General features: G+C 40.3%; 1 protein-coding gene across 6 annotated transcripts in view; it reads right to left on the bottom strand.

The window, feature by feature from the left end:
• Positions 1 to 272: 272 nt before the first annotated feature.
• The window catches only part of nhsa (Nance-Horan syndrome a (congenital cataracts and dental anomalies)), a 73,348-nt gene continuing 61,888 nt past the window's right edge, over positions 273 to 11,732 (bottom strand). For 2 of the 6 annotated variants that reach the window (XM_085149924.1, XM_085149925.1), the window contains exons 6-9: positions 9,532 to 9,663; positions 5,162 to 8,005; positions 4,315 to 4,438; positions 273 to 4,232 (exon numbers count right to left, since the gene is read on the bottom strand). In XM_085149924.1, the coding sequence (XP_085006050.1) occupies positions 3,608 to 4,232; positions 4,315 to 4,438; positions 5,162 to 8,005; positions 9,532 to 9,663 (3,725 nt within the window). In that variant the 3' untranslated portion in view covers positions 273 to 3,607. The remainder of the gene's footprint in view (positions 4,233 to 4,314; positions 4,439 to 5,161; positions 8,006 to 9,531; positions 9,664 to 11,732) is intronic. The other 4 variants (XM_085149921.1, XM_085149926.1, XM_085149920.1 and 1 more) reach the window with 2 other exon arrangements.

Raw genomic sequence — 11,732 nt, 5'->3', positions numbered from 1 at the left:
GAAGAGAAGCTAATTAAGTATTTAGCTAAACACAAGGGACAAACAGCTAAAATATATACCTATATATAAATTAAAATATATATATTTTAGGTGTATGTGTGACTTCTATAGGTGTGTATGGCAGAAATTGCTGACAGTATAGATTAATGTTTGACATAAATAGCAAGATAAACATTTGACTAAAAATAAAAGTTTTCAAAAATACCTTTTGGGCGACAATATTTTCATGGGCAGGCCTTTAAGGTGTCACGGATAAATAGAACAAAATAAAACCAGTACCGGTACAAAAAAAAAAATTAAATTTATTCATAACACACGGGAAACAGAGTTAACGATAAAAACTATAAAAAATAACAATAAAAACCCTGAAAAACATAAATTTCACACCCGAGCCTCAACTCTTGCGGCCCGGTACCAAACGACTCACGGACTGGTGTACTCACTTTTATGAAATACTGTAAGTAACTAACGGTATGGATAAACAGGGATTAAACATACAAAGAGTAGGTAACTATATCTAAATAGTAAGCTGAACATAATGACTAAATGCAAAGTCGAATAGAAATGTGTTATAAAAATATCTCAACATGATGTATTAATGACGAAGGGGCTCGTGAGTCTATCAGACAGGTTGTGTTGTAAGAGTGCAACACGTGAAGAAAGGTTGGTATTTTGATCTGAAGTAGCCAGAAATTAAAGATACCATGAGACATTTTCAAAGCAGTCACATTTATTCATCTTTTTATACACATTTGCTAAGCAGCCTGTTGTGCTAGCAGTTGGCTTTGATAGGATTTACTATGGGATTTCAAGAACGCTTACTAAAAAATAAATACAAGACAAAGTGTTCCACAGCTCAAAAATATACAAAGGTCTGAAATTAATGTAAACTTTAAAAACATGTTTTTTTTAATATTTTACATAAGAAGCAATTCAACAACCTTTGTAACAATTCTAAAACGTTATTTAATTTACAAGTTTGTACAAAAAAACCCACTAAAACCTACAAGTACTGTATACAGAGGTTGGTCTGTATCTAGATGAAATGCATCTAGTACCGTAAGTTTAGTTCTTTATTATTGGTTTGTGTTTTCAAGAACATTTCAGTCAAGTAAACTAGAGGAGAACAACAGTTCAATGCCACTACGTGTTTTTAGCCTTTGGTAGAAGCATTTCTGTACTCCACTCCTAAAGCATCCTCGGGGTGTGAATATTATTAAGGGAAACAGCTGCATGTACACATCTATAAATATCTCCAGGTACAGCAAGAGACAAAAAACTTCACAAACATCATTTTGTCAGTGCAGGAAAAAAACAAAAAAGTTGGAATGAAGGTTCACAGACTTAACTCATTGTGTACCCTGTTATATAGTGTTATTAATATGAAAATTAAAAGGGTATTGACAGCATACCTACAGGGAAGAACAAGGCTTCTGCCAGTTTTGCATAATGTTTGAGTACCATCACTCCAATAAGCTCCATGTACTTATAAAATTATGGTGAATACATGGGACTAAAATATACCAGGGTTACAACCAAAACCTTACATTTATATTTTTGGCGTTTAATTACATTTTTAATGAAATTTTATAATTAAGTTTCCAATTTGTCTCTGCAACCAGTGTCTCGTATAAGATCTAAAACGCATCTCTTATGAATGAATAAGTATGTGAATAAAAAATAAAAATTCCAGCACTTCATTGCATATTTTTGATCAAAGGTTTTTTGTGTATGTTATAAAAATAAATATATTTAGATTGGTTTGAGACAGAAAATATAGAAGTTATATTTTTTTTGAATATTGAGGGGCAGAAAATGCCAAATCCAGACATTTCTCTTTTCAAGAGACTTAATAACCCGGCTCCATATTTAACCATACAATCAAAAATCTCACAAAAACACTCAACTTGCTGTGACCTCAGCTGCTTCACCACATATTTTCTCCTGTTGGATAAAATAAGGCATATTTGATCCTCTGAGTACTTTCCACTTGCCTCTTTCGACAATGCATAAACACATCATGTCAGCAAACCAGAAATGACCATTGGTAAGTTTTTCTTTATGACTTCAGCATTCTCTTCCAGCTCTCCGAGTTCCCTGCCTCGAACTTTTTGATCACTTTTTCATGTCCCATGTTAACACCTGCTCCTTTCTTGTCTCACGAGATTGTCAAGTTAGTGCTCGGCTTTGACACTTCCTGTCTCACCAATAATTACGTCTTCCATTTCTTGCTATATGTACAGTATGTTAAAATATTCTAATAATAAGCTTTGATATAATTTAGTATATGACAAACTGAGTAAAATAGACATAGTATCAATTCTGTTTACAGGAAATATGAATAGGGACTGAATGTTGACATTTGTCAATTCTGATGTTCATTTTGAGGGTATTAAAATCATTCGATGTAACTGGTTAGAGGAAATGTCCGTCTAATTGTATTCACAGAATACATACGGTTAATTAAAACAGATCAACTTCTCTTGCTTATTTCTAAAAACATTACGTTGTTGGGTTGGGTCTACAAGACTTTGGGAAATGTGCCTTAAACTAACAGAACAGCTATTAATCTCATTTCCAGCTCCATACTTTTATTTGCAGACTCTAGAGTAGCTTGGAGTGATTCACAGTTCATAACAATGCTTATTTTATATGGGATGGTACCGCCTCTGACCATACTGGGGATCTCCATTAATTCTGACAGAGTTTTAGGTCAAAAAACATTACTTTTAGGTACACTGACCTCATTATTATACCTTGAACTCTGGCCATGTGTTGCTATGAGCATCACATATATATGGAAGCCCGTTTCCGCCACAAAAAAAAAGTATTCATAACTCCAAATTTCGAGTTATCTTTCTCAAAAAGTAACTTAACATTTTGACTTACTTTTCTTCAAAATTTTGAGTTAGTAACTCAAAATTTCGAGTTGCGCTGCCAATCAGTAATGTACGTGAATTATGTAATTTCCTTACAAGCTACAAATGCTACTGCTAAGCTACCGGTATTACAGCCAGTAATGAATGCACAAATTGCTGAGTATTTTTAGCAGGGCTTCACAAATGATGAATTCCTTGTGTTATTAGCTGAATCACATGGCGTTACTATCAGCAAACGTACTCCCGAACGCGCCAATTTGTTGCGATCCGGTTTTGAGTCCGCATTCCTCTGCGCCATATCCTTCCGGTTAACAAGAAAATGACGTCATTCACGTAGATTACTGATTGGCAAAGCTAACTCTAAATTTGGAGTTACTTTTCTCAAAATTTTGAGTTAATAAGTCGAAATTCCATACATATATGATAGAAAATAAAGAAAAGAAAAATAGGTCCCCGTTTAAATTTAGAAGTGAGAAGATTTTCTGGTTTGTAAATCATATTTTTCCATATAATGCAGACGCAAAACAAGAGCCAACTGTTCACTTCATAAAGATGTTTTCTTAGAAATGCAGTCTGTATAAAACACCATCAATTACTAAATTTATGATTTTTTTAAAAAAATGTTCACGTTCGTCTAATTTTCTCTCCTTCTCTCCTCATTCTGGTCCATCTTTTTTTGTCTGTTTGCTGTAAACTAATAAAATTACTTAATTATTGCTTCTTCTTTTTTATGTGGAGCCCTGCGATGAATGGTCGTCATGAGGGCTCCCATCCGAGTTCTCTGTCTCACCCTCAGAGATGGCCTGCATGGGCGTTGAGTACAGCCTGCTGCGCATGCTGTAGCGGCTGCTGTTGGCAGGTGGTGGGATCCTGGAGCGTCCCTGCCTTGAGGCTGCAGATGTATGGAAGGATTTAGGTGAAAAGCCCTCTGCGTTGGTTTTCAAGTAGGGGCTGGAAAGGTGGTCTTGTCCTGATTGGGGCTGCTGCTGAGGGAAGGTGTTGTCGTCGGGGTGTCTGGGTGACTCCATTAGAGTGTCTCCAAGTGATTTAGGGGTGATGGGACTCTTGAGGATCTCTGTAGCTGACATGCGGTAACTAGTGTCGGAGCGGCTTCCTTTTTTAAGCAGCAGCAGTTTGAACTCCTCGTTGGAGGTGCTGGACTTTTTTGCATTCCTGTAGATTGGACCGGGGACTCTGTGCAGGCCAGGTGGGGTCACAGCGGAGGAAGGTGATGCCACAGAGATAGGGGAGCTTGCAGTGCTGTTAGGTGGCGTGTTCCCCGAAGCGCCACCAAGGCGATTCCTCACACCCAACTCGGCGGAGTCTTTTCTCCCCAACACTTTCCTTTTAGACCTGAAGAAGACCACATTGATTAAAGAATCTCTGTACATTTTGAGTATACACAAACAAAATCCTATCTATTTAAGATACTAACCTGTGTATCATAGCGAATAAATCCTCAGTGGTGCGAGATTTAGTGGGGGACAGAAACACGGTGTCATCCTCTGGCCTTGACTCATCATGCACTGACGACACAGTGCTGTCACTGAGAGTGGAGTCTGTTAACAGGAACATTTCACACATATGAATATACTGCATCCTGTATATTCCACACTAACCAACCATTTAGCAATTTTTCATAATTTGTTTTGTTCAAAAAGCTCATTCAGTTATTAGATATATCAAGTTTCAGCAGCTTTTGTATAAGTAAAATTACAGAAGAGATTCAGTTTACATACATAAAAAAAGATCGTTTCCGCACCCTTAAAATTTATCTTGCACCTCCATCCTAGAACTTTTATTCACAATTAACAAGCTCTATGATCCTTTACAGGGGTCAGCAATTTTTTGAGCCATAAATCCTATTTCAGAGAATATTCCCACAATTGGAAGAACTTAGGGACAAAAACAGGCAGTCTACCCCAGCAGTCACAGAGGAAAATGAAGGGTACATCATTTCACCCTGAGCAGGTTGCCAGTCCCTCACAGGAGCAGAGAGAGGCAGATAACCACACAGTCTCACATCCAAACCTACAGGTAATTCAGAATCACCAGTTACCCAAACACACACACAGCTTTGTGTCACAGGAGGAAGTCCAGACAGGCACACAGAAAACATGCAAACTCCACATAGAGATGACAGACCTTATTGCGGTGGCAGCGCTAATGACTGCAACAGACATTACAGAGGCAAAAAGCAGGAGAAAAAGGTGCAGAGCAGAGAGTTGCATTGAGTACAAACTGGGGTTGAGGAGGGGATCACAAGGACATTAAGTCATTACCTTTACTAAAATAGTCCTCCATGTCTGGCATGGACTCCTTGCTTTCCTGTGATATACATTCGGATGACTCGCCCAATGAATCCATGTCTTTGCTGTCTTCATTGCTGATTAGACTGCTTTGCAGCGTCTCCGACTGACTGTCAGTAGCAGGCACTTTATCCTGACTGCTGGGTCTATTGGGGGAACTGTGTAGGACAGGAGGAGGAGGAGGATACGCCTCTTCTTCTTCTTCAGAGTGCTGTTGCTGTAAAGTCTCAGACTGTGAGCTGAAGTCTCCGAGGCAGGCAGGTGTTTCTGGCAGCTCTCTACAGGTCTCTCTTTCTTGACTTCTGGTTTGTTCGGGGACTTCTGGACCTTTCTGGTCCAAACATGAGTCTGACTGGAGCCTGACTGTTGTCACACACTTTGCAGGAGTCTCTCGCTCCGGCTCGTTCCTCGTCTCAGTCTCACATGCTGACCTTCCACTTGTAAGCTCTTCATTTGAGGTAAACACACCTGACTCCTTTGAGGATGGGTGAAGATGATGGTGGTGTGAGTTGTACAGTGCGGGACTCTTAAGCTCTAAAGATTTACTAGTGGAAAGTTTGCTAGGTGAGTTCACAGTGGGATATTGGAATTTGGAAGTGGTGTGATTTTCGTGCTGCTCCTTACTGATCGATCGGAGGTGTACTGAGTTCAGCACCGTGGGTGTAATGGACAGGCAATGGGCGTTGAATACCTCTGGGTTGTGAGGTACTATAGGCTTGGCTGACACTGCTGCTTTTTGTTTGTTTTGGTGAAGGATTTGCATCTGGGTCTTGTAAGCTGTCGCCTTGTTGTTGACGCTATGAAGGGCACTTAAGTCGAGATGAGAGGGAGGGATAATTGGCAGCTCCAGATCCCTCTTTGAGATTGCACCATCCCTAGAGGACAGTGACTGAAGTGACAGTGATGAGAGAGAGGACTTCCTCTCTGGGACTTTGGGCTTCCTTTTACCACTTGATGGAGACAGTGGCCCAGGGAAAAAGGTAGAGGGAAATGAGGAAGTGGGTGTTTCTGATTGACTGGAGTAGCCACTGGATGGGCTTGCCAGGCCTGCCAGCTTCTCTGGGGATGTGAGCTTGAAATCTCCCTCGACTGATGGAAGTGAAGGAGTGGTAGCTCTGGAGCCAGACTGGGACGTCTGCGACTCTGAGCTATCCTGTGACTTGATGCATTCAATAACCGTCGTACCTGTAGCTGTGCTGGAGTTTGACAATGATCGGTAAGGATCTGTGGATTTCAAATCATTCAGGAGCCACAGATCTGCATAGTCTGACTGCAAAACCCCCTCATCCTTAAATGAATGTGTATCTGTGGAGACTAAGTCGGGTAGATCAGCTGAGCCCTCAACCCCCCAGCCTACCCGGGTTTCTCTGAGCAGTGAGGAGTTTTCAGTGTGAGCCAGAGAGCCAGAAAAAGCCAGCTGCAGTTTTCTCTCCTTTGCAGACAGATGAAGTTGCTGCCCACATGTAATCTTTGGTTCTTTCTTAATAGGGATGTTTCCCTCACTGCATATTTTCCTTAAGGAGGAGCTCCTCTTAGGTGGCGATGGCTTCACCTTTGGTTTTTTTAAGGAGAGGCAGCGTCTTCCCAGTGTCATGTGACCACTTGAGTCTGACAGGCCACAGTCAGTGCCTGAGGGTGCATAGTTATTATAAGTGAAGCTTTGGCTACCTTTCAGGCCGCAGTCAAAGTGCATGGAGGTGTAGTAACCTTCGTTGTCCACAGAGTAGTGCGAGACGGTGTCTGCTTTCTCTGACGGTGGTTTGTCGGAGAAGCTGCTCTCACAGGTAGCCATACTGGTGAAACTGGGGCAGCCCAGACTGCTCTCAGCCTCTCTGCTTGGCTCGGGGCTGAAGCCCTGTGACCCCGGAGGCTCTGGATTGGGGTAACTCCACTCCCCCTCGATGGGATTGCTGACACCAACTTCTTCTAATATGTCCATAGCTGTGGAGGAGAAGGAGCCTGCTCTTTGGGTCCTGAGGCCCTGATAGTGGTCCAGCAAGAAGCCTGTCTGGTCATCGTTAGTATGAGTGGCAGCGTTTAAAGAGAGCTCAGAGTCACAGTGGGAGGAGCCGGTCAGAGGTGGAGATGCGGCAGGAGGGATTGTTTCTGATGTCTGGGAGGGGCATGTGGAACTGCTCCCGCTCCAGTTCCCACTGGAGGACTGGTGGTCCTCCTTATGGTCTATCTGGCCTCCCAGCACTGCTGCAGCAGAGATGGAGTGCATAGGGCTGCTGAAGGTGTCCGAGCTAGATGAGATCTCACAGCTGCCCATGTCAGCTTTTCTGGGCAGGTGAGATCTGGTCCGTTCCATCCAGCTGCGCTCCGGACTCTGTGACAGCTGCTTGTACTTAAGGCTTCCTAGCTGGTGTTCAGACATGGCCTGGTCATCAGTACTCTCCTCTTCATCCTTCAGAGTCAACTTCCTAGATCCAGTCAGAAACGCCTCAGTGTCGAAGGGGGAAAGGTCCTCCTCATCGTCGCTGTCGTTATGTCCGTTGTCCAACATTCGGCTGGTGTCTCGGGGCAGACTCCGAGAACGCAGGTGTGCTCCAACGGAGGCACTGAACATGGCGTCCGAGGTCTCAGGGAGGGAGGAGATGTTTCCTGCAGAATGTGAGAGGGAGAGGGAGACTCCCGGGCCTCTCTGGAGCCTGATCCTCCTTCGAGATGGTGCTCCTGAGATCAAAAAGTCTTCTGTCTGACAACCGGAGTCTCTGGTGTTGAGATGGCTGCCAAACTCCTGGCTGGAAGGGGTGATATCTGCACTGGCGTGAACTATCACTGTCCGCTCTCTGGAGCCAGGAGAGTCATCAGAATCTGTGAGAAGCAAGACGCACACAAAATACAAGAATAAGAAATTCAAATGTCTTTCTTCATGTATTTAAAGGTAACCTGTTATAAAAAAATACTTTCAGGGGCTCCACTTGTCACAAAGTGTCACCACAGGAGGTGGTTGCACGTTTGATTTGGCAGATCTTTACACTTTTGCCCTTCCTGAGAGAAACTGCAAGGGATTTGTGTCTGTTGTAATGCTTGTCTTTATGTTCTGTCATATATAAACTGCTACAATTGTGGATGCTCAAATCAAACATGGCCAAAGTTTCAAATAAGAACATCAAGTATATATGTAGAAGTAATCCTTATGAGACAAACATGCTTGAAATACTCTTTCAGGCAGTTTTTCTATTCTTGGTTTGTGATGATGTCACTGAGAAGGGATATGCCAAATATGATCATTTCAGCCATACAGTGGGAGGACCTGTACAACTTGTTTTGAACAGGACGGCCTGCATTAAGGCCCAGGAAAACATAAACAAGCATTATTTTGAACTGCGAATCATGCGAAGCTACTCTAAGCGTGGTCCAAGAAAACTAATATGGAGCTGGAAATGAGCAGTACGAGTGGGGTGGGGGAGTTCCAACCGGCACGTTGCATCTTCCCATCTTATTTTCCATCATCTCTGCTGTTGATGGTCCAATGAAAATATTATAGGGATAGTTAACCACTAAATACAGTTTGCAACACTGATAGATGCACAATTCTTAATACACAGTTACATTTGGTAGCTGTAGTTTGGTAGAAAGAAAACAGTACCCATATGAAATTCTTTAAATGTATTTTTTGGAGAACCACTGTATTCAATAGAATACATACATCTACAAGTCTGAATTGGGTACTAACTCAGTCCAAAACAACAGTGATGAATAAATGTGTAGTAGGTAGGTATCGTGCTGTCTAAAAAAATCTTGTCTTAAAATAAACATTTTCCCTCTTATTGTAAGCTTCTGGTATTTTTTAAGTCAGGGGAAGTTGTTTGCCAGCCACAAGTAAATGCAAAAATGCAAAAAAAACCCATCCTACTTAATACCAGATACTAGGCCAATTGTGTGGTGGAATTAAACGGCATTCAGCAAACATGAGAAACATTTAAACCCCACAACTACGAAAAGGTTGTGAAAAATAAATGCTAACATGGTCCACTAGGTAAAAATCAAGCAAAGCAAGCATGTGACAAGCCTACCACAACTATGCACAGTAATTTAGGAGCAGTTTGGATTTATTTCAGGATAATTCAAACAATAGTCAAAGTAGTCCAGAGTGAAAATCAGATAGTATTTTAGTAATTATTTGAGTTAAAAAAAATTACTGGCCAATGTGAATTTGGTTTTAGGATGGACGTTTTCTTTAAATGCCCTTCAAAAATACCTTATAATTGTAACATATGCGCTTGTGCACTCACTATACACTTAATTAGTTCTAGTAACTACATAAAACAATAGAGGAAAAAAACGAAACTGAATCAAGTTTTTATATATCGCATGTGTCAGTTTAAGGAACATACCTAAGTCTCGCTGCACCTGTCTCGGAACGCCGGCAACAGTCCTCCGTCTCCTCAGCTTCCGTCTCCTCTGAAGCAAAGACTGCGAGTGAACGAGCGAGCAACGCACACTAGCATCTCTGTCAAAGCCAACCCCTGCAATGGAGACAGCACATCTGAGGAATCTTTGTTTGGTGGCGACTGCAGAGATTCCTTCTTTAACTCTCACGCTGTCACATAAAGAAACATTTAAGGTGACGCTTGGCCGTACCAAATTTAGGTGTTGCACAAAAATAGCAGTGAGGAGTGGAGCAAAGAGATCTGACAGAACTCAAAGTAGTAAGTTATTTACTGCTTAATGTAATGACAAAGCAGTAATTGTAAGAAACTTTGGAAAAGGACAGAAAACAAATGGTACTGATGATGGGTTTTGTACACATAAGAGAACTCTTGATGTGCAGGGTTCTGCTTTCCTTCTCTATATGATTTACTGTCATGTGATTGCAGGTCAGAGCTTTCAGCTCCATAGCGATTGCTGTGCTTTGCTTACAATGTGCATTTTTTACCCTCCACTGTCTCTGACTCGGCCGGTGTTGTTGTACAGCTCTCCTTTTGAGTGAAAATGAGCGAGAGTAAATAACGTCAGGCTGCCCTTTTCAACAATCTGGACAGAACTAATCAGCATTCATGTCACTGCATCCCGGCTCTTTGCAACAGCAGGCACAAAGCGTCAAAGGATGAGAAACAAAGTTAACTGGGCACAAAGCATGACTTGCACATTGAGAGTGACTGGAGCAACATTAATTGTGGCTTGTTTAGTAGCGATTGAACTGCAACACTTCCTTATATCCTCCAGGTACTTCATTGTTTCAAGCAAATTAGACAATGAACAAAAATTTTAGTATCATGAGGAAGAGCCAAAACCAAACATTGTTCATTTGACGTTGTCCCAAAATTCTTATTAGACAGATACAAAAACATTCACCACACCTTTCACGTTCAAATGAGCACATATAGTTAACTTTATCTCCCTTTTAGTTTTCAATTTGTTTTTAGTTTTTTTAACAGTTTAATATACTTTTAGTAAATAATTTTTTTAAATGTTTAATCACAGTTTTTAGCAAAATACTGTCCTGTTTATCCATTAACCTAGCTTACAATGTTGTTAGTAGCATTAGTTAACCGTTTTAACTGTTAATCCATAAATTTAGCTTATACTTTACCATCTAGGAATACCTTGAGTAAATAATTCACAAGTGTTTGTTACTAATGTTAACATGCTAGTCTGTTTCAACAGTTTAGTTTCTATTTTTGTCTGTAGTGTTAGCTAGCAATTCTGCACTTTGTTACTATTTACTACTGTTTTCATATACATGTAGACAACACCTTTTAAATAACTTTAGGTTGAACTGCTCACCAACTTAAAAACAAATGGCCAACATATTAAACTAATATCTTTTTTTTTTTTTGGATAGCATTATCTAATAATTTCAGCTGTTAATCCATTTAGCTAAAAATGATTATTGCTATTTGCTAACAATTTGACTGTTAGGGCTTACTACTTGTAATTTACTAGAATTTACCAATTTTTATAAATTATGCTGAACAATTAATCTTTTTTTTTGGTGCTAATTCATAACAGTGTTATCTAAAAATATAACAGCTACCCATATGTTTACATTATTTACTACTGCTTTTCAGCTCCATTACTTTCAGTCAGGTTAATAGTTTTGCTAACTTTTAACTAGATTAGCTAATTAGTAATTAGTAAATCACTAACTTGTGGTAGAAGTAAAAAAATATTAAAATACCTTCTTTTCTTTTTTTTTTACTGAGTGTTAGCAAGTTGTGTTGCTACTCTAAAAATATAGCTATGGGAAAGTGATAGCTTAGCTTGCCAGCTCTAGCAATCAGAAGAAACAGAGGGAAAGAGCTAGCTTAGCACTATGTACAAATCAACCACCCCCATGACCTATCATGAATATGGGTACATAGGAAGGTCAGCATGTAGAACTTCTGCTATAATGGATAATTAGCCTGAAAAAGGGGGTGATTTGCTTATTTTAGCCTGACTGAAAACAAAGATTAAACAATAAGCTTGGCTTTGCTAAAATGTATATAAATCAAACTACCAGCAACTCTTTCTATTTCTAATGAAATCTCTATATCACTTTTTTTTTTATTTTGAGCAAAGAAAAATGTAAATTTACACTTTTATGGCAAGA

Source organism: Neolamprologus multifasciatus, chromosome 23 (genome assembly GCF_963576455.1).
Source record: "Neolamprologus multifasciatus chromosome 23, fNeoMul1.2, whole genome shotgun sequence".
Classification (NCBI taxonomy): domain Eukaryota; kingdom Metazoa; phylum Chordata; class Actinopteri; order Cichliformes; family Cichlidae; genus Neolamprologus; species Neolamprologus multifasciatus.
This window is presented reverse-complemented; position numbering and strand designations above follow the sequence as displayed.